The sequence below is a fragment of the Rhipicephalus microplus genome, chromosome 7, assembly GCF_043290135.1.
Source record: "Rhipicephalus microplus isolate Deutch F79 chromosome 7, USDA_Rmic, whole genome shotgun sequence".
NCBI classification, from domain to species: domain Eukaryota; kingdom Metazoa; phylum Arthropoda; class Arachnida; order Ixodida; family Ixodidae; genus Rhipicephalus; species Rhipicephalus microplus.
Window position 1 is genome coordinate 30005297 of NC_134706.1, and position 22618 is coordinate 30027914.

Genomic DNA, 22618 nt, shown 5'->3' on the forward strand with positions numbered 1-22618 from the left:
CATTTCGCGAGAATCGAGTTAGCCTCTGAGATTACACGCCGGCTGGTTTACAATCTTGCAGGGCATGATTGTGCTACGCTCACTGCGTACAACGGAAGCAGGGTGGCGCAAGTGACAACTACGTGATCTGGACAATCTGTCACTATCGCTCACTGTTGAGCCAGTTGGCGCATCATCAACTTCCAAGATAGAGTTCCAGTGAATACACAAACATGTACACAAGAAGAAGGTGGAACGAACGAACGCTGGGATTTTTTTTTTTTTGGAATATGACATGTGGGGTGGTTTGACGTCCCAGAACCACCATATGATTACGATATATATATATATATATATATATATATATATATATATATATATATATATATATATATATATATATATATATATATATATATATATATATATATATATATATATATATGTGTGTGTGTGTGTGTGTGTGTGTGTGTGTGTGTGTGTGTGTGTGTGTGTGTGTGTGTGTGTGTGTGTGTGTCTTTCCGTCTGCATTATGTAAATTTTGCCATAGGCAAGTGGAACGCAGTGAATAACATAAGTCTTGCACTCAACAAAGAGTTTCATGAGCTTAACCTGACAGGTCTCTTTTATTTGCCCATCATTATCTACCGCACTGACGCATTGGGAAAAAATGTCATTTTTTCCCAGGAAGATAGCGTGGTAGCACTGGTGGAACAGGTTGGCCAACGTCATCTGGTTGGAAATTAGTGTTTTTTCTGGTTGGATATTAGTATGAAGACAAGAAAGTTTATGGTTTCATCGAGATGTATTTCGCGGGATAAAAAAATCCCTAGAAGTAAAAAAAAATTCTCTGAAACTCTCCCCAGTTTGTATACTGGCAAAAGTTTTATAAAAACGTTACTTCCTAAGGGATGTAAGGATAAATGGAATGCGCATGTGTCGGAAGTTCTGTGTGGGTGCGGCAATGTGATTTCGAATAACACACAGTTGACCAGCGCTCGTCCGTGTGTACCACCTTCTTGTGTACGTGTTTATGTGTATTTCCTCAATATGGTACAGCGTCATTACGGCCTAGATACAGTGTACTACAATATAGTATTAGATACACGGAATGCCCCAATGATTTTTTGTTTGTCTAAAGTGCAAAATTGGTCCTTGATACCTCTTGCTTTCAAACTGACTCCGTAACCTCTAGTAAGACATGAAAAAGAATGAAGAAAATACATGAACCACCTGCTCTTGGTACTGGATAGAAGTCACTCATTCCAGGAGCCGCATCCCCATAAGCATATGCACAGAAGCCAAGAAGATTGCTGGGGAATCAACTGGGGGATGCTGCAACTTTGCGCTCCCCACCCCACCCCACGAGTGGGTAAGTGCCATTCATCCCAGAACCAGCATCATCATGAGCTGGAGATAAGAAGAAGGAGCAGGGCGGCAGGCTGGTGTCCGTAGACCCTTCCTGGGAGAAGAGGACGATGATGGAGCTATGGACATGATCCTGGGCGTCATGGACGAGGGCTACCACCTTGGCTCCGCGGTGGCGGCCCTCGTGGTCATCGCCCACACTGTCTACCTGGGTCTGGACAGCACCGACGAAGTGACCAGCCTCGTCCAGAAGTGCCTTCTGCTGCACTTCCACGTGGTGCGGCTGAGGTGAGTTGGGAGCCGTTCACAGTACGGTGGTTTCGCCTTCACCGAATCACGCGTGAAAATCGCCAACATGACGATGAGTGCTGGGACAGACGTGAGTTAAGTGAGGGTGGGTCAGTCAACATTAACGTACCTATAGTTGTGACAAGCTCACGTGGCACCAGTAGTTGCGCTTTCTCCGAGTCATGCGAAGAATTAGAACCGTGAAGCTACAGCGTGCAGCTTGAAGAAAGGATTAGGGTCACCTCCGACATCTATGTTCTTCAACCCAACGGAAATATTATTGCTAAGAGTGTCTAATGATGGAATTGTAACATAGAAAACACCGCAAAATAATTGTAATCATGTTTTTTTTATCTTCGGGGAATATAAGGTCGCATACACACGTGACAACACACGCTGCAAATAGTGGGCGCGAGAACGGTTAAAGTTTTGTGGTTTACTGCGTACGCATGCACTCCACACGCCTGCGCTGCGGTTCGCTGGCAGCCGCTAAGGCAGCGCCACTTGTCACCGTGCAGCGCCTTTACACACGCTGGCCGCACAGCCGCAACGCACGAGGAGGGACCTCTGGGGCACCCAAGGGGGGGGGGGGGGGGGGGTAAGCGAATCGGCAACGCTCTTTTCCCCTCCGCTTGGGTGCGGCAGGGGTCCCGGTACGTGCATTGTGGCTGTGCGGGCACCACGTGTAAAGGCCCTTACCTAAGGGCAGTTCCACGCGCTTTCCGCACAGCCGCAACGCACGTACCGAGACCCCTACCGCACGCAAGCGGGGGACAAATAAGCCAATTGGCGACGCTGCGGAGGGTGAAAGAGCGTCGCCAATTGGCCCATTTGTCCCCCGCTTGCGTGCGGTAGGGGTCCCGGTACGTGCGTTGCGGCTGTGCGAGAAGCGCGTGGAACGGCCCTAAGAAGCAGCATGGAATGGAGCGGGGCTAAACAACAATATACATTGTTTAGGACAAATTGTGGCGCATATGACAGCATCAGGCTACTTGATTACGTACAGCATAGTAATTGACTTCATAACAAAGCTTCAAGGCTCTTTCGCTAGGCTGCGCTACATACCGGTTTTTGTTAGTCTTACACGCGTTTTAAAGAAATCAAGTCATACTTATCTCGCAAAAAGAATGCTTGATTCTGTCACTATAGTGCACGATTCTTTCATTTCCTCCCGAATCTGACCACGTGTTCTGGCCCAATGTTGGTTCCTTTAGTAGTCGGCGACGCGATAACACGCGTCCGTGAACTGCCGGTATTGCAGCGAATATTTCAGCCTTAATTGCGACGTCACAGGCCCGGCTCCGGCGTGCTGCTCGAGGTGGCCATCTGGCTTCTGGACATGGCCTTCCACCTGTGGTTCCTCCTGGTGGACTGCACGCGGGTCGTGTCCAGCTTCTATTTCAACAGCAAGCCGCTGCAGGTCCTGCACTGCGCAGTCCTCTTCCTCTTCCACCTGCAGATTCTCAGGTCTGTGTTCCGTCTCCCGGAGCTACGATTTCAGTGCACTTACTCTGATGGGCGCAACAATGAAGGTCTTCAAGGCCGTAAAACCTTGCGGCGTTTTCGCATTTTCGCAAAGTGCATGCAACACACAAACACTCTTTCTCAACGTGTGTTCTCGGCGCGCTATCTCTTGACCTGAGAAACACAGTCGTGCAAGCTGGTCGTTGCTCGAACAAAGTGTGCATTTTCTCGGTTAATAAAAAGAGGTCCGTCGTAACTGATTAAAACAAGATCTTTTACTGAGTAGCGATAACACCCCGCAAATTTCACTACAAAGTTCAAGTTTCACACCTAAACCAGCTACATAAAGTGTGCATGTGTGGAAACCTCAACTACAACAACCGAGAAATGCTTGAGTCATGAAAATGACTAAACGCTATTGCGTGGAGTTCTTGTGCAAATTATACGTGGGAGACACATCGATGGTTGTGGGCGGAGATGACGTTTCTTCTTCGGATAACCGACTGTAGCCTTCCATAGATCAATCTTATCTACAACTCCTAAACAACTATACCCTTCGGGGCAATGCTCTTATTGTTATAGCTCCGGGGCGTATTTGTTCACCAAGCAATAACCATTATCTGCCCTGCTGACGTTCTCATTACTGAAAACTGAGGGAGTGCTGTCTTGTCGATAATTGTATGTCGGGCTGATAGCGCGCAAGCTGGTCATCTTGAAGTGCTAAGCGAGCAGCTTTATAAATAAGAGCTGCACGCGACGAAGGTAAATTGCCCTTATAGATAAGCTATAAAGGACACAAACTCGATTGAATGAAAGGGCAGCCGAAACGCAAACAAATCTCGCCGCGGCGTCGTTTTTCATAGGACAGTATATGTCAAGAATAACGTGGAGTAGAGGACAATGATGCAAGACGATCATGAGAAGAGCTCCATGCAAACCAATGGGTATGCAAACTCCTTAGGATCGTTCACAGACTTGGAGCCACGGAGAAAGAAGGGCTCAGAGCGACCCCGGAAGTTACGTCTGGGAAAAAAATTGGTGATCCTGAGACCAAATGAGTCCGCGTCTGCATATAGTTTTTTTTTGAGTCCGGGCTCGCCGGGTTAATCATTATTTTGGTACATCGATGAATGAATGGCTGAGGGAGCCTGGCTGTACGGAATTACGGTGTGTTTGAATCCCCATGAACCAATGGCCAAGGGGATGGTGTAACTGAAAAATGAATTGGTTTGAGCTGAGACCAACTGGCTAAGCCAACTGGAAACCAGCTGGTACCAGGACCAGTTGTGCTGGAAGTAGCTGAACTTACCTGGGTTCAAACTGCAACCCTGTCAGCTCTGCTGGAAGCAATTGGTTATAATTGAGGCCCATCTGGTGTGTTGACCAGTTGTGTGGTGGAAACCAGCTGGCACTATGCAGTTAGGTTGGAGCAGTGAAATTCTGGTGAGCATAAATTTGAACTTGCTTGCAGCAGAAATATCTGTCCGAATGGGTGAAAGTGAGTTCACTCAGTTCTGGATTCAAAGTGTATGCACAGAACCGTCCTAATCTGAAGTTAGCACCTAATTACTATTGAATAACTCATAGAAGCTGATGTGTAATTCATAATTCAGGGAAATACTTTTGTCTTAAATTGGACATCTTATAACGTACACTTTCACTCGTGAGGAAGCATGAATGTTTCAGTTTTATGGGCGTGAATATTGCCCAGGTATTCACCCTAATGCACATGGTCGACACTGCACACTTGTACCTACGAGTATGCCTGAATGCAGGCGCTATTGCACGGGTATCCACGTCACGGTGGACAACGCGCTGGCCGATGACGCCAACGCTCAGCAGCAGCAGGTGCAGGCTGCCGAGATCGCCGAGGCGCCCATGCCCGCCGTGGCCGCGGCGCCACGTGTCGACGTGGACTCTGGCGAGTCGTCGCTGCTGCCCGGCTCGCACTCGTCGGCCACCAAACTCACCTCGCAGTCGGCGCCCGCGGCCTTCAGCCACGAAGAGCTGCTGTCGCTGGACTTCACCACCAGGTTCGTGACACGTTGCTTGCTTCGGAACGCTGTCGCGTCGCCACGAGCGTTGTGTTGAACAAGTTGTTCTGCTCAGTGAAGTCAAACCGATGGAAAAAGAATACGCTTTCTGATTTTCACATCTTGCGCTCTTTTCTTTTTCTTATGTGGTTCTTAAAGAGAAACGAAGAGAAAAGTGAACCCCGTTATTGTCTACATAACGTGCTCTCATGCTGCTGTCCATGAGAGCGTAGTGGGCAGGAGGGTTCTGCGAGAACATTGTAGAGAATCGAACTTGTGTGGTGTCCGCCTTAGGCACATTCTCGGGACGTTGGAGTGGAAATTGTGTGGTCTCAGAATGAGGCATGCTCTCAGAACACATGGAGACAGTTGACGCGATCGAACCAAACCAAACATTTATTGAATTACATTTACATCGACAATATCGCCAGCCGAATGTATATATGATTTGCACGTGTCGTCACAGACAGGTCCTCAGCGCTGGTTACCTGAAGATGGCGGCCATCTTGACATTTTGTCGCACTCGAGAGCGCCATCACAAGGGACGACGGAGAGTCGTTCCTCCCTCGAATTCTTTTGTGCTATTCCCACTTCCTTCTGTTCGCCAGTAGCATTAAGGAAGAACAGAAAGAATTGGAAGCGGAACCGGCACCAATCCGATGTCACCATTTCTCGCTGCACGCAGTCGAGCCAGAGTTCACGGAGTATCTCAACTAGCTGGTACCTGAAGATGGTGACCGCAGTGACGTCAATGCAAGATATGTACACATCAATAGTGATCAACGCGCTAAACAACTTCATACAACATTCCAATACACTCAATCAACATAGCAAACAAAAGTTAACGCGAAGGAGCGTGCTAAACAACTTCATACAACATTCCAATACACTCAATCAACATAGCAAACAAAAGTTAACGCGAAGAAGGCGTCTCCGACGCTAGACTCGCCACGAGGGGCCCACGGGAGACGACCCGTGGAGCCGTCCCCATGGACCCCACGCGGAAGACGAGCGTTCGCACCAGCCGCCACACGCCAAAGAGGACCATTCATGTCTTATGTGCCGCCAGACATCACTGCTGTCGCTACCGTGCTAACCATGATGATGATGAACATGCACGCGAGTACAACACCACCTAGCACTCGTCAGTTGTTAACCCTAAATGCGGCCTATCCGCGAGACACGTTTGCCCCACGAGGCACAAATTACTGATACCAGCATACGGGATATCAGCGGGACTTTATCTGGAAAGTGCAAACCCGTGTTGCGTCCGGGAGAGAGAAAGAAAAACTTGATTTAGCTCTGGAACTGTTCTTCCAAGCGCTGTTCTGCAGAACGCTTGTGGATTGGTCCTCAGTCCAGGACTCCTGCGGCCTTTGCTGCCCGTCTGGGAGGGTTCAATCACTGCAGTCGCTTGGGTGGTGAGAAAGGGCTGGCGTTGCTTGAGGAGGGTGGGTGCTCTTTTTGCACCACTTAGCCGACGCCAATGCTGAAAACTTATTTCATTTTATGAAGCTTTCACATGCATAGTGATCTCAGGGACACTCCTCTCCCTAGTCCGGGGTGCTCTCCCAGCTGCTTCCACATCCCCTTTGGTGCCTTTGGTGGCAGCTGCGTCATCGATTAAAGTTTACATGACGTCCACAAGCGTGTAAGGCAGGCACGAGATTGAATACGGCCTCCAGCACGACTTTTTTCCTCATGTTTTGAAGTGGTCAAACACTGTCATTAAACAGACATTTATTCCAACGTGAACGTATTGAACGACATCCGCATCCTGTGTATGGACTATAAGTTTGACCCGCGTTTAACAAGAGGTATCTGGGTGAGCCATTCGATAGGTCAAGGTCGGGTTAGGGTGTTACAGAATAGTACACTCCAGGACACTACTTGTCGTAAACAGTTTAAGACACTCTAGTTATATACAATAAAGTCGTATATGCTTATTACCAATGGCTGGCGGGGGATCAAGGTCGTATTAGGGCGCATGAACGGTACTCTACCAAAACCCTTCCAGAACAATCAATTCGTATTGCAGTAGGGTTGACAGGCGGGCTAGTTGGTACGAATTCATAATGGAATAATTGGAAGCGCAAACCAACGGGACACAAGGACTCTCCTCTTGTGTCCCGTTGGTTTGCGCTTCCAATTATTCCATTATGAAATCAATTCGTATACTTACGACCAATGCCCGCAGCTAGGTAACGATTAAAAATTGCCGCGGGGCTCCATCGCAGGCCTGAGTCGGAGAGCTCGAGTCCCGCATGCCGCTGCTTCCGCCAGCACGCACCAGACGGCGTCTCGTCGCAGGCGGACGACCTGCACCCGTGCCGCGTCGGTTGCGGCTGGTCGCTGGACCCCAGTGGACAGACCGAATCCGAAGGCGGACCGACGGCCTACAAGCCAACGCCGCACGTGGACGCAGCCATGTTCCTCGAGGGACCACCGGCCTCTCCGTTCGTGCGGCGGCGCAAGAGCATCCAAGTCGAGCCGCAGCCGCAGCAAGCCAGCTAGGTGGATTCGCGCGACACTGACGCACGCATGGTGCAGATCCGTGCGCCCTTTTGGTGCCACCTACGAAATTCGGACAGCCAGCCGCCGCCTACAAAATTGTTCCGCAACGGACGATCCGTGTTGGCTGATTAGATAGATAAAAAAAGACGTGCCCCAAGATTTCAACGTCTATAGGCACGATTCGGCAAATCAGCCGAAAATGAGCGCGAAGTATTGAAATCCCGCAGCTGATCACGCTTGTGAACAACGTCATGCTTGCATGTTCGTGATACCAAATCGAGAGCGATGAAATGTGAAGATTAAATTTCAGATCAGCACACCCCAGGTCTTTTATGAAACGACTATATTCTACGACAGCGAACCCTACTTTGATGTCGCTTTCTGTGTCCTCTATCGCTGCACTTGTCCGTCCTTAGATAAACGCAACGACGCGGTATATCAAGAAATTTCACTTTCCGTTCGGTGGTGCACATCCACCTCAGCTTGCGGTGTGCGCCACTCGATTAACGTCGGGATAGCGTGCTATACACCAGAACACAGCGAGCTGTGTTCACTATAGACCAGAATTCAGCGAAGCAACTCCCTGTATGCCACGCGAATCAAACGCAAAATTTCATACCCCGAGTCCGACCGTATAAGCGTGCTTCGCCCTTTTTCTCTCCTGAAATTTCGTCAAGTTTTCGCGTGACACATCGAGAAGACATCGCTCTTCAGTCAGCGCGGAATGCATCTACAGCACGTGCATTTTAAGACTGCAGAAGCCACTTCATCAAGTACGTATACTATCGGGAAAGAAACGTGCACAGCAGAAAGCGTTGTTTTCGACCAAGTCTTACGGCGGCTCCATTTCCGATGGAGGCGGAAATGTTGTAGGCCCGTGTGCTCAGATTTAGTGCACGTTAAAGAACCCCACGTGGTCGAAATTTCCGGAGGCCTCCACTACGGCGTCTCTCATAATCATACGGTGGTTTTGGGACGTTAAACCCCACATACCACCAAGTCTTACGGCAGCAGGCCTAAACTTGTGCTGTGAGCCGGCGTCACCATAAGCGCCAGAATCCCGCTCCGGCTTTCGCTCATGCACCACGTGTGTTCATCATTTGCCAGTCATGCCTGGCAATCAGAACATACACGCAGCTGGTGAGAAGGTGATGTAGCCTGAGCATTGCAAGGTTTTATAGTGCTACGGCGACGCCGGCTGAATGCACAGATTTGCCAACAGCGACAGTCGAGGCACGTCACAGTTCGAGTGAGTCGAAGTCCGCGCTTTCTGCTTATTCTTGGCACATGGCCTTTGAGAGCGCGGCAATCGTTTGGTGCCGTATACTACAGGCATATACCGCACGCAAATAGCCAAACAGCCGGTGAAGCGCTTGAATAAACCATAGTCCTTAAATAAACGCAGCAAGTGTACTTAACGTATTGAAGGACTATGCTCGTACACTCTGCTCGCAGTTTTTTTTTTTTTCGGTTGATTGCAATTATCCACAGGCGGCGGAGCTCTGCATTTATCGTTGCGGGTGGAAATGTGTGCAATCTGAAAACACCAGAGGGGCACGACTTCTGCGTCGTTTTGGGATCCTCGCAGAGATTGCCGAGTAATATCTGCCTCTCGCACTCATTCTTGTAAGCAGGAACGGCATGAATAGGCGCTCTCTCTTATTTCAAGGTCCTCGAGATGCCACTCGCCGTGTTAACTTGGCGCCGCAGCTACATGCTTTGGCAGTTCAAAACAAGATGGCGTCTGCGTGCGAGAATATGCCATCGGGAGGCTAGGCACCTGGTTTCGAGATGAACGTGCTCAGGTCTATACAGTGCAAGAGAATGTGCAGACATATCCATGGCTACCCCGCCACGGTGGTCTAGTGGCTAAGGTACTCGGCTGCTGACCCGCAGGTCGCGGGATCAAATCCCGGTGGTGGCGGCTGCATTTCCGATGGAGGCGAAATGTTGTAAGCCCGTGTACTCAGATTTGGAACCCCAGGTGGTCTAAATTTCCGGAGCCCTCCACTACGGCGTCTCTAATAATCATATAGGGGTTTTGGGACGTTAAACCCCAGAAATCAATCAATCAACATATCCACGGCTGCCTTCGTTAACAATGGGTGGACGTTAACAGCCTGGTCCGCTTTCGTTTGTTTGTTTGTAGCCTGGAATCCATGGCACATGCCCACTCTGGGGGATCAGCCAAGAAAACATTTAAGGCCAAACCTCATAAGCGCGAAAATGCACGCGACAGCGACAAGCGACGCGACGTAGATCGGCTTCGCACAATCAGTCGCTAGCGCAGGCAAACCTCATTCACGCGACGGCTTCGGCGAGCGAATTCCACTGTTGCTGGCATGAGGCCGTCAACTCGCACCAAGAAAACCGCGTAGTGAGCGGTTTCCAATTTAAAAATAAGATATATTGTTGTGTAATGAAACGGAAAGAGTTTATTATTGCCTTGCAGCATTTTTTATATGCGCATGCTTAATAAACATTGCGTTATTTCTTGTTGCGCATACGTGACTCGGGCAGGGTCACGTGCACCTATGTAGTCTTCGTCTTTTCCGGTATTTCGCTATTGGCTGCTTGAGCCCAGCACTTCCGGGCGATGAGCGACGGTTTCCAAATCTGGAGAACCGAGCGATCGCGCGAAAACGAGCACGCGACACGTCGCGCGAACGCCCTGTTTCGTCGCTCATAGCGTCGCTCGTCGCTTTCGCGTGCATTTTCGCGCTTATGAGGTTTGGCCCTTAATGTCCTATGAATAATAACTGCACTATTGCTTACAAAACAAAGAAAAAAGATGTAAAAGGAAGACAGTATATTAAAATAAAAAAGAATCAAATTTCTCAGTAAAACTGAGACAAAAGTGTTTTTTTTTTTTGCTACTGACAGTGTGGCTTGCCCAGTAATTATTCGCCAACGAGCTCGTGTCACCAAAATACGTGAAATGTCCAAATCTAAGTTGTGACTAAAATATGTATACAGCCCACTATCATAGGTATTCAGAGATAAGTTTTGGTTTTGGTTGTTCTATTTGTTGGCACATTTTCATTTGGGCTTGAAGTCTAAGAAGTTGAATGAATGAATAAATAAACTTTACTTGAAGTCCAGCAGTTTTCTCCGGGCGAGGTGGGGGAAAAGGGGATTAAACCCTGTCCCTTCCCACTCTCCGTCGATTATGATGGCGGTTCCTCAGGTGACCACTCGAGGTCCTTGGATCCGAGTGGCACCTTCGGCTTTCCGAACGGCCCAGAGCTGGTCGGCCAGCTCAAAATCGCATATAATGAATAATGTGGCAATACTTTACAACAAAATTCACACCATGCTCTCGCTTCAGTCGGCTCCGTCCTTTGTTGCATAACGCGTATTCGCGCTACTATTCTTGTAGAGTGAGTGGTCCTTCGTGGCGAAAGGCACACCATTCTGAACTGTCAGCAGCTTTTTTTTTTGTTCTCGGAAGTATTGAAATCCTTCAAAAAGCACTTCAGGTCTTATTACTCCTCTTGCTCATTTTTGTGCGAATCTACTATAGATAACTTCTTTGTAAAAAAAAAAGAAGAGGATCGGTGCCGAAATGTTCATTTCAGTTTTAAAAGAACACAAAAATCCACAAAAATCATCAAAACATTTTTGTATCTCTCTATATTATCTTTTTAGCATATTCTTCGCCGTCTTTTCTCCTATCGTATTCTCTTTTTATGATTATTATTATTATTTATTTCATTTCACAAATTCTACAGCTGCCCGCCTTGTGTCCGATCACCTGTGGCGGGCTGTGCTATTCTTCCGGGAATCATCATCATCATCTTCTAGCTACTTCAAATGTACTCTCGTGTAGCGAAATTTCATGTACTTTGATCCGCTCCTCCTAGATGAATTGGGCACACTCAAGCTATTTTAAGCACAGAGGGGGAACTATGTGAACATCTAAGAAATCTCTGTGACGTCTTTGATTGGAACTTATAGCATCGTCAGAACCGCAGACATTTGTATGCTTTTTATTACTCTTTAAACTCCATGCGATGTTGTACATGGCTCTTTCTTTCCAAGTTCATAGCTCTGGGCAAGTCAGCTGGTGACACATATTCTCCACAACGTGTAAAATGAGCAGTTCGTGCTGCACCGCCACTTTCATCACTTTGAGTGCCCTGATCCAACGTTACATGTATGGGATTATTTGCATTTTTTTTTTCGTATCAGTTATATAATTGACAACCTTCCAGTCTTTCCTCGAGTTTTCTCGAATACTGGAAAAAAATTAATAGCTTTGCACATTTTAAACTAGTGTCAAGTTTATTAGGACATTTTTTAACTACATGTTACTAATACACAAGTTTTGTTTTTTATGATTGTTATATTTCAAGTGACATGTTTTTCGATTAGTTTCTTGTTCATAAAATTCTTTGAATATGTTGTTCAATGAAAATGCCTACTTGTTGTCCCTACGCCATGTTACAAATGCATTCATTATATTTTTGCAGTCGCCTTTAACGATGACCTAGTTCCTGATTTTGCTATTACTAAAATTGTTTGATTGTGTGTTCTTTAATGACAATGTATAATCTATGATTTGTATGTCATTTTTTAACTCTGGTTTTTTCTTGTGTTTTCCTTCATTATGACTTTGTGTCAACAAATATTTGCTTTCATATGCCCTCTCTGCTATAATCTCTGATGATATTGGCATTATTGTTAAATAAATAAATAAATAAATATTTAAGTTCAGCTTGCTTACGCTTTTTTGTCATAAAGGAGTGGCACAATTTGTTTTTCGCCATAATTTTGTTCGAATTGGTAGGGGTAACCCACGATTTTTTGCTTTTGTTTTTACGATTTCCGCTGGATCAGGTGACCAAAGCGTTAATGAGGACAGAATCAATTGTTTCAATAACTTGTGAATCAACGTAACACACAAAGAAAATCAAGTGCGTGTAACGTCCGGTGACCTAAATGTGAATTAAGGGTGAATCAAGGGGCTTAGGAGGAAGCCAATAATGAATCAAGGGCCCTGGGTCGGAATCCACATATATTGAAGTTAATAACATTGAAGAGAATTCAAGAGAATCTTGTAGAGCATGAAATTTTTTCTGCGATTACTTAGCTATAAAGGAACATGGTGGCTTTTATTGTCCCATTAAAAGACAAAGCGATTATTTTTAACACCGGATAGCAAACATGAGCTACCAGTACAGCGATCACTGTCAACAGTTAGCCCACAGCTAGTGCCGGTTGTGTGAGTGTAAATACGGCAGTATTATCACCCCCGTATACGTTACCACAAGTCCATGTTGCGACAACTGTGGCAGCATAGAGACAGCGCAGCACATACTTCTACAATGCATCGCGTACCGCAATGAGAGACAACTGTTCGAACGAGAAATGGACATGATCTGCCACAAACAATGAACGTTGCGCAACATTTTAGGCCCTGTGCGCGGACCTTCCGAACATCGTCGGGTCAAACTATCATTGATCAATTACCTGTCCGATATAGGCCTTGTCGGAAGGCTCTAATAATACGACATCTCGCATAGGAAAGCCTTGATCTATATATAGCTGATACCCTATAATGTAAATAGTTTTATCTGGTTCACTTGGTCACAACTTTTTTTTCGTGTTTTTCTTTTCTCTCTGCTGAAATATTTCAGTCCCCTTCGCCATGCCTATACAGGGTAGCATGCCAGCGATATATAGACGCCGGCAAAAATCTATCTTTCTTAATCAAGAGTCTCTCTCTTTCTCTCTCTCCGTAAGTTACATAGAGAGTGTGGAACAGGTTTCCGAAACCGCTAGAATTGCACTCCTATATGCTTTCACGAGACAGATTACGCAAGAGATTACGCTAAACGCACGCCGATTCTCAAATACGCAGACGACCACCTGAGCATATTGTTGTTTTCGTACAGTGTATACAATGCTGGCGTGAGTATTCGAATATGCACCGTCGCCATCTTATTCATTCACGGTCAATTCCACGGCCGCTTTATTCGCGCTCCAAACGTAGTCGCGCGCGCACGCAAAACCACTCGCGGCCGTCGTCTCCGCCTTTTGGCTGACCCTGATCCACTCGCACATACGGAGGGCGGTTTCATAATCGTTCACCGGAACCGCCAGCGCGATAATATGCACGCCGATGCAATCGGTAAACTCAACGATTACTATCGGGGTCACGCACGTTCCACTTCCCTCGTGGCAGCGAGCTTTCGACCTTGCTGCATATACACCGATGCTCGATACTCTAGGCCAAGGAGGACGACGACTGATGAGAATCTTGGCCCAATCCCTCCAGAGTGGGTATGTGCCAGCGTTGGCAGGCAAGAAACAAACAAACAATCAGTGCATCTCGCTCGCTCGCGCCGATCTCGCGCTGTGAGGGCCTCGGCCAAGGCCATTGCCAACGCAGTAGCGGCTCCTCGACGGGCAAGGCAGCACCCCGGAAGAATAGCTCAACGCCCAGGGGTTAGCTGCGCAACGCGTATAGACGCGCAATCGCGCTTCGCCGCACGAGCGATGGAGCTCTTGTTCGCGCATGCCCGCTCGCTACGACTGTGGTGGAACTCGAGTCGGTTCCCGATATCCCTGCGCTCGGCAACGGGCGCCAAGCTGTGCCGCCTCGAAGACCTGGCTCCGGAGCAGCGCCACAACCCCCACATCCTGACGGGATACCGACGCTGTCGCAGCCGCTACGGGTGCCTCCGGAGCCTGCTGCGCTGGCACAACGAGACGGTGAACATCTGGAGCAACCTCCTGGCGCTCGCTTTCCTCCTCGCACTCCTGGTCGAAGACCACGCCGGTGGCCGCTTCGCCCGCCTGGGCGTGGGACTCGGGCAGCGAGCCCTGGTCACCGCCATGACGCTCTCGTACGCCGCCATGTTGCTACTGTCGTCCGTATACCACACGCTCAACTGCACGGGCGAGTCTCGCGCCTGGTACCGGCTCGACTTCGCCGGCGTCTGGCTCAGCGTCGTCGCCTACGTCGTGGGATTCACGGCGCTCCAGTTTCGCGGCTCCTGGCGCGTTGCGCACGTCGTGGGTGCCGTCGTAGCGGCCACCCCGTCGTTCGTGCTCGCCACGTCGTCCCGGTACGCACACGATCGCTACGACGCGGCCCGAGTCCGAGCCATGGGGTGGTTCTCGCTCTACAGCATGCTCCCGCTGGCGCACTATGCCCTTTTCTACGGCGACCCGGCGCTCGTGGCTCGCACGCTGCCCGGTCACGTGACCGTGCTGTTGCTCCTGTCCCTCTCACTGTTCGTCTTCGTCACCAGGTTTCCCGAGCGGAGGTGGCCGGGCAGGGTGGACTACCTGGGCTCGAGCCATCAGATCTGGCACGTGGGCGTCGGAATCTGCGTACTCCTGGCTCACAGGACACAGTTGGCCTACGTGACGCCCCTCTAGCCAACGTGCGCCTTTACTGCCGCTTCTACAAACGGTGTTTCTTGGCGTCTGTGTGTGTTGAGAGTGAGTTCGCGGTAGACCTTTCACGTCCTCCTGCACACGTGCGAGCCCTGCTTACCTCGGCTGTTTGGCTTTAGTTTGGACGAAGGAGGCCCATTTTGCCTCGAAGCACAGCGCAGAAAGCGGCAATGTTGACTCTCCCTCGACGAAAACTGTATGACAGCGTTCAGATTGCAGTGTGGGTCGCGTTGGTCTTGCAACGAACATTTAGATGACGAACGTTAATTTGTTTTTAAATATATGTCTTTCAATTGATTGTTCAAGCAGTACTGTATCCAATGTTGACCTGTAGTTTAGCGACTAACTTCTGACTGGAGGTGCTGGAATGGCAGACTGGCATCAAATCCCCAACTGCTATACATAGACTTTTTCACAGGTGGCTCCCTGAGCGCCACCATAAGCCTCCGTGTTGTGCCAAAGAGTCGGGATTTCTATACTTTGCAGAGGCTGTGACGTGGGCCTTTGTACTCCCGTGCTAAATCCCAGCATGACGGCGGTTTTTCTCTCCTGGGAGAAGATCTATAGAGTGAGTTATTCTCATATACCTCGTATAATTATATTGTGCCAAAAGTGTTTCCAATCGGTTCTGCGGATTCCTGTGAAGTGGCGGACGCGTTAAGAAAAATTCGGCAGGCCCCACGCCTGGTGAAAATGTTTCATGCGAAGCAACCGGTGAGTATAATTGTATATGCCACATTTTCTTGCTTTGAGGTAGGCGTTATATGATGTATATCGACGTTAAATTGTGGGATCAGCAGGAATTTCCCTACCATGGTGACAGCAGTGGATAGCGAGTGGTCTGGCGTGATGTCGGCACTTGCGTTGCAGCACAGACGTAAGTATTCTATATGCGTTTTATAGTGTGACCATGTGAACACCACGCAACATAGATAAAACGCTCAATGTGCCTGCGGTTGGCTAAGAAACGCTTCACATTTAAAACGAGAAACAAACCGCTACCATTTTGTTGCAAACCTTCCCACAGAAACTCATTAAAATTTGGCAGAAAAGAATGAACATAACGTCATAAGTCGAGTAAGCGTAGTACTCAATAAACATATGTAGAAATTTCATATATAGTCACATATTTAGAAAGCATGCAAACGTGAAAACTAGATGTACGTTGTTGCGTAACAACATCATCACTATGAGATGAGCACTACCAGATCCGGCTGTGCTGTAGGCTGAAATGTTGTTTTATTAATCCACAATGTTCTTCGCGCGTATAGCCTACTGCTGAAGCAGATATGCTTTTTTTTTACTTTGAGGCAAGTGGTACGGTATGGATCGAGGTTAAGGGCACTATTTGTGTGTGCATCATGAGCTCGCCACGAAAGTCGTCCACGCGCCGCGGTGTGGCGCTCTGCTGACCTGCAGGTCGCGGCCGACGCACTTTCGATGTAGGCGAAAATGCTTGAGACCCCGTATGCTTAGATTTAGGTGCAGTGTAAAGAATCCCAGGTGATCGAAATTTTCTTAGTCCTTCTCTACGGCGTCTCTTATTGTCATGTGACATGGTTTTAGAACCTTAACCCCCCCCCCCCCCCAAAAAAAAAAGATTATTATTAGGAAAGCAATCTACACAGGCGTCTAGTAGTGCACTGAATAATATATGGTTTGAGGTAACATCAGCACTCACGCTAAAGCACAGACGTCGGTATTGTCATAACGAAGGGTGCTTCACGGTGCGACGATGCGAATATGACACGCAAAAATGAGGCGTGTCCAGGTAAAATCGAACATGAAGTCCTAGTCACCATTTCAGATATTGTGGAAATTTAACCCACATATGCCCAGTATTCTACAAGTAGGACGCTGAAACTTTTCAGTGAAACTCGAATGTTATACCTGTAAAAAAGGTAGCGCGACCCAAGGTGTGTTCCCAAAGCCCTGTCCTCATCACATGCATGTCTAGGCTATTGCTGGGCTACAAATAGTCACGTGTTTCAGTCCCAAAATAGCTATTTCACGTGCGTGCAGCTGAGCCCCATACCGAGAAAAAATATATGTCATAAAGAGTCCAATTGTTCTCGATGCTGCAAATATTTGTGTCGATTGTTCGTCAGTTATTGGGTGTGCAGTAACTTTCGTATGACACTGATAGGCGCTAATAATTTTGTTCGAGGTGTAGGAAACATTGGTGTCCTACATGTAGGAGGGCTTCAAAACCATTGTTGGAAACAGTTTTTTTTTCTGAGGTCGTACAAGCAATCATTTTGGGGAAATAAATTAGTTTTGTTAGTTTTCCTAGTTTGAGCATATATGGGTTGAAGTGTGGCGCACTAAGCGAGAACAATGGTTTCGAAGTTAGTTTTCCGAAAAAAAAAATCCGTTCACCTGAAAAAATGGTAAAAACTGTTAAGACCAAAAATGCTTTTCCATCAATTTCGCGATTTTGATACATTCAGTGCTTCTAAAGAAAATAACGGTGTGCTGGTAAATTACGGTAATTATTCTCGTCAAGGAAGAAGTGATCAACAATATTAAGAGTGAATTATTTTTCTTACCTGTTAAAAAACTTTACAGGAGAAAAAATCCCACGATAAGCCACACAATATATTTGCATTTCAGGAATTTATTGCTAGAAACAACTTAGGATGTGAATAATGGAACTCGGTATACGTGTTAACATTGATACCTTCGCTTTATTTTTAAACAACTTCAGCGTTTCACCACGCTTTATGGGCGTACTCTAAGTCCACATAACCTTCACACACGCAGAAGTCCGGCCTTGAGAACAGTTCGGGATACATTGTTTGGAGTGTCACCCCCCTGGTACTGCACACATTGTGCTGTCATGTAGTCAGAAACGACATAGGGTTAGTTTAGCAAACAAAGTTTATTGGAACAAATTTGTGCTCCGCAAAAGACTCAAGGAAAAATGCAAGCGGTTAAGGAATAAGGAACAGCCAGCCAAGCAACGCGCACAGGCGATCATAGGCGGAACAACGCAGGTCACTCTCTCGCTTCAGTGCGAGCGTTTTTACATCCGCGTTGAAGCACCGGAGAGTCAAAATGGCTGCCTCGTGACGACAGGCACCGGGTGTAGACATAACATTCATCCCGTGACGACAGGGTGAAACTCTGTCCCTATCAGATCAGATATCATGTGTGGCATACAAGAAATCTATGGGACAACCTGGCGGGACCAGATGCCAGAAACTAAACACTTAAGGTAATAAATCAGAAGGCATGACTCGCAGCGTTATCATCCCAAGACTGCCAGCGCTGAAAAACGCCGCCGACTATAAACCCATCGCACTTTTGCAGCCGATCGCCGTATCATCTAGGCTCCTACAACAGATCGGCGGAGTTCTTGGGCCGTACGTCACGTGCAGGGAACAAGTGGATTTTTACAGCCACTGACTACATGACACGCTACGCAGTGACCGCCTAAAGAGCCTGCAGAAGAAGTCGCCAAACTTTTCGTCCACCAATCTGAGACTTCGAGCCCCTGAGGTCCGAATCGCGAAACGCGGCACGGCATTCACTGCAGAGTCGTGCAAGGAGTCTTGTGTTACAACAACATGTATCACCCACCGGAAGACCACGGTCTACCACTGCCAGACGAACGCACCTACCGAACGCCTGAACAAGACTATAGCGGACATGCTAAGTAAGTACGTCGACGTTGAGCATATGATGTGGGACAAGAACTTCCCTATCATGTTCGCATACAACAGAGCTATCCAAGAAACTACGCAGATAACCCCGTTCGAACTTGTCTACGGACGTGAATGACTACGATGCTAGATGCCATGCTTCCAAGCGTATAAAAAATGACGACCTGAACGCCGACTTCTGAGGGTACTTACAACGTGCAGAGGCGGCCTGCCTGCTCACTGGAGTGCCGGACGCAACAACCGCTGCCGCCGCGAAGCCAACTATCACCCAGGTGATCTTGTGTCGGTTCGGACGACAACTGTGACGTCGCGGACTCGCTGAAAAGCTCCTGCGAAGATACTACGTTGAATTCTTTAGGGCCAGAAGACCCTGCGGAATTCAACGGAGTGTTGGCCAACTAATCTGCAAGGTTGTCTCCGATGGTAACTTCGGCACATCACGACGACGTACGCGACCCGAAGTCGTCCGTGTGGTTCACCTCAAGCCAACCATACGAGATGATGGACCTTTTTGGACGACCATTTCATAATTAGCATCTGGTCCATGCCCAATTAGAGAGGCGGCAGAGGAGGGTGCCTAATGCGGCGAGCTATCCTTGCGGTTTTTTCCTTGTTAGTTTCTAATACCTGGCTGCACCAGGTTGTCTTATAAATGTCCGAAGGAGGGAAAGAGCGTGAGCTTTTCCCGTCTTCCAGAGTCTTCCGGTGTCCTCTAACCGAAATAATGTTACCACTCGAGTGCTGCGAGCAGAGGAGAGGACGAAGCGTCAGAGAGGTGACACGTACAGACTTGTGTCAACGCGTACGTTAGGCGCGCAGCAGGTTTATTGCGCGTGAACCGACGAGTCGGTGGTGTAGCGAGAGGCGGTTGCGGTAGCGGAGCGAATGCGCGGCAGGCGATGGAGACGGTGACGTCAGCGCACACCGCGAGGGGAGCTTGACGTCACTCGTACGGAGGGACAGTGCTACACAGGATACTCAAACAGCTGCTTTTAGGCACTGCGCCGTGCTCCCGACCGGGTTGCAGAAATTAGGTGCCTTTTCTCATCTTCTAACTACAACCACCACCAAACAGCTGCTTCGCATCTAAACACTGAAGTAATTCGGCTGTTTAGGGAATGGTATGCGTAAGTTTGTGCGTGGGAATTGCTGTCGTGGTCACGCATGCTTCGCTCTACCGTGGCAGTGAGCCTGAAGACGATTGATGAGAATCTACTAAATTTAAAACTACGAAATCGTGGCCAATCCCCCAGAGTGGGTGTGTGCCATATTGTAAAAGGCTCAAACAAACAAATAATAAAGCGCGCATTGACTATGCCCCATTAGATGAGGAGGAGGAGAAGAAGCGCGCTTGCGCAGGTCTCGAGCTGTAGGGCCCTATAGGCCAAGATCGCCATCAGCGTACCAGCAGTGGCAGCTCCTAGACGACCAAGGTAGGACCTCGGAAGAATAGCTGAACGCCGAGGGTTTGCCGCGCAGCACAGCTGTACAGCAGCTACGCAACCGTATATGAGCCATGCAGCTCCTGTTCGCGCCCGCCCACCCACTACGACAGTGGTGGGCTTCGAGGCGCTTCCCGCTATCCCCGCGTACGGAAACGGGTCGCCAACTGTGCCGCCTCGAAGACGTCCCTCCCGAGCAGTACACCAGCCCTCACATCCTGACGGGATACCGGCGTTGCCGCAGCCGCTACGAATGCCTCCTGAGCCTGCTACAGTGGCACAACGAGACGGTGAATATCTGGAGCAACCTGCTGCCGCTCGCGTACCTCCTCGCCCTCTTGGTTCAAGACAACGCCGGAGGCCGCTTTACTGGCGCGGTACTTTGGCAGCGAGCTCTGGTCACCGTCATGACGCTCTCGTACGCCGCCACGTTGTTCCTGTCGGCCGCGTACCACACGCTCAACTGCATGTCCGAGTCTCGCGCCTGGTACCGGCTCGACTTCGCCGGCGTCTGGCTCAGCATCGTCGCCTACGTCGTGGGATTCACGGCGCTCCAGTTTCGCGGCTCCTGGCGCTTGGCGCACGTCGTGGGCGCCCTCATCGCCGCCGGCCCTTCGTTCGTGCTCGCCGCGTCGTCCCGGTACGTAGACCGGCACTACGACGTGGCGAGGGTCCGAGCCATGGGATGGTTCTCGCTCTACAGCTTGCTCCCGCTGGCGCACTACGCCCTTTTCTACGGCAACCCGGTGCTCGTGGCTCGCACGCTGCCCGGTCACGTGACCGTGCTGTTGATCTTGGCCCTCTCGCTGTGCGTCTTCGTCACCAGGTTTCCCGAGCGGAGGTGGCCGGGCAGGGTGGACTACCTGGGCTCTAGCCACCAGATCTGGCACGTGGGCGTCGGCATCTGCGTACTCCTGGCTCACAGGATACAGTTGGCCTACTTGACGCCGCTCTAACCAACATGCCTCAGCTGCCGCATCGATGAACAGTGTTTCTCGGCGTGTCCGTGAGAACGAGAGTTCGTGGTAGACGTTTTGTACTTTTCGCGAACCCTGCGTTCTCCGGCTGTTTGGCCGGAGGTCCATTTAGCTCCGAAGGGCAGAGCTCGAGGTGATGGCACGGGCTTTCGCGGCTACATTTTAGCTGTGTCTATTGTTGTGTATGTCATGGAATCGCGACGAAAAATTAGCTTAGAGTCATTAATTTATGTCTAAGTATATCGCAAAGCATATTTCAAGTGGTACTGAATCTAAGACATGGGTTTCGGTAATTCCTAAATTAACGCAGATGTTTCGAAATGGTACACTGACACCAAACCCTCAATTACTACGTATCGTGTATTAACAAATTTGTAAAGTGCTATATGAGAAGTTTTTCGAAGTACCGTGTTGCGACTCGTGTCGCTGTCACAACTGTTGGGTAATGCGTGTCTTAGTTCGTGGCTTCTTCTGCACAGAGCTGATGGACGGAGTGGCGGTGTGTTGAGGCAACATTTATGTACAGCATAAATAGAGGTGTTACATATTCGGCACCGGTGATGACAGCATAAGGAGCTCGCACTGATGTGCGACGAAGAGCCGGGATGTCTTCAGATGCCCTCGGACGCTCTTATGCTTTCGTCTGCTGCTTGTAGTCGCACCGCTTGGTTCTTTTGTAGGCCCCGGGAACGCTTATGTCAGTAGCCTCCAATCAGGAGCCGCCCCACTAGATTGCACTATAGTGTACTAGAATACTACACTATAATTGCTACCGTGGGTGATTGGTATTAATTTCCACGCGTTGAGTAAGTGCGCCGCGCTAGTCGACGTCGACTGCATCACCGGGCCGGAATCGAACTCGTCGGTGGAGGAAGCTTGCCACGCGTTGCGTAAGACTCGCCGATGACGGTGATTTCTCCCTTCGCGGGTGCATCGCTACACCTCCGGCTTCTCGGCGGTCTTTCGGTGGATTGCGTGTGCTGCGTTTGGTTTCTTACGCACGTGCGTGATGCGAGTGATCGAATGCCTTTCACTACACTTCTCTTACCCCCTTTCTTCTGTCTCTTTACTTCCCATCTTCCCATTGGCTGCGCTGAACTGTGGAGGTGCCCTCATCGAGAGAGGCAGTAGCGGAACTGCGCTTATTTCTTCATTTTTCCTCTTTTCAAAGTCACTTCGATGGCGGCGATTGCGTCAGCCTGGCTTGCTCGCTGCTTTTGCCACTGGTTGCCTTTGTAGAAGCAATGAAGTTCGGTTTGGACTCCAATGCATAACAACCCCGTATATACATACATCAAAAATTTTTGAACAATATAACCTGAAATGATCCTCTGTAGGCTAACCAGTATGGAAGCGTAATGTGCAGCATCTAGTCAAAAGAAATAATAGTGCTAGAACTCTGAAAAGACCAATAGATAAAAACGAGGACTTCTAGTTCAAAGCGGCGGGAAAATGATCCCTCTTTCACTTCGTTATTTCAG

General features: G+C 48.9%; 2 protein-coding genes across 2 annotated transcripts; both read left to right on the forward strand.

The window, feature by feature from the left end:
- Positions 1-1340: 1340 nt before the first annotated feature.
- Positions 1341-7985, forward strand: LOC142767381 (uncharacterized). Its single transcript, XM_075868910.1, has 4 exons — positions 1341-1635; positions 2929-3102; positions 4875-5132; positions 7370-7985. Exons 1-4 carry the CDS (start codon positions 1469-1471, stop codon positions 7644-7646), a joined length of 876 nt encoding a protein of 291 aa, XP_075725025.1. The 5' UTR covers positions 1341-1468; the 3' UTR covers positions 7647-7985.
- A 5783-nt stretch (positions 7986-13768) lies between these two features.
- LOC119179307 (uncharacterized) lies at positions 13769-21863 on the forward strand. The gene is made up of 3 exons (XM_075869949.1): positions 13769-15034; positions 18482-18711; positions 20233-21863. The coding sequence occupies exons 1-3, from the start codon at positions 14148-14150 to the stop codon at positions 21114-21116; spliced, it is 2001 nt and encodes a 666-aa protein (XP_075726064.1). The 5' UTR covers positions 13769-14147; the 3' UTR covers positions 21117-21863.
- Positions 21864-22618: the final 755 nt, after the last annotated feature.

What these genes read in the sequence shown, in the direction of transcription:
- LOC142767381 (XM_075868910.1), top strand. Translation starts at nt 1,469, where the DNA reads ATGGACATGATCCTGGGCGTCATGGACGAGGGCTACCACCTTGGCTCC. An exon ending in TTCCACCTGCAGATTCTCAG is followed by an intron (nt 3,103 to 4,874) that starts GTCTGTGTTCCG and finishes GCCTGAATGCAG; the next exon opens with GCGCTATTGCACGGGTATCC. An exon ending in TCGCTGGACTTCACCACCAG is followed by an intron (nt 5,133 to 7,369) that starts GTTCGTGACACG and finishes GCTCCATCGCAG; the next exon opens with GCCTGAGTCGGAGAGCTCGA.
- LOC119179307 (XM_075869949.1), top strand. Translation starts at nt 14,148, where the DNA reads ATGGAGCTCTTGTTCGCGCATGCCCGCTCGCTACGACTGTGGTGGAAC. An exon ending in GCCTACGTGACGCCCCTCTA is followed by an intron (nt 15,035 to 18,481) that starts GCCAACGTGCGC and finishes CACGCTACGCAG; the next exon opens with TGACCGCCTAAAGAGCCTGC. An exon ending in GACTATAGCGGACATGCTAA is followed by an intron (nt 18,712 to 20,232) that starts GTAAGTACGTCG and finishes ACCGTATATGAG; the next exon opens with CCATGCAGCTCCTGTTCGCG.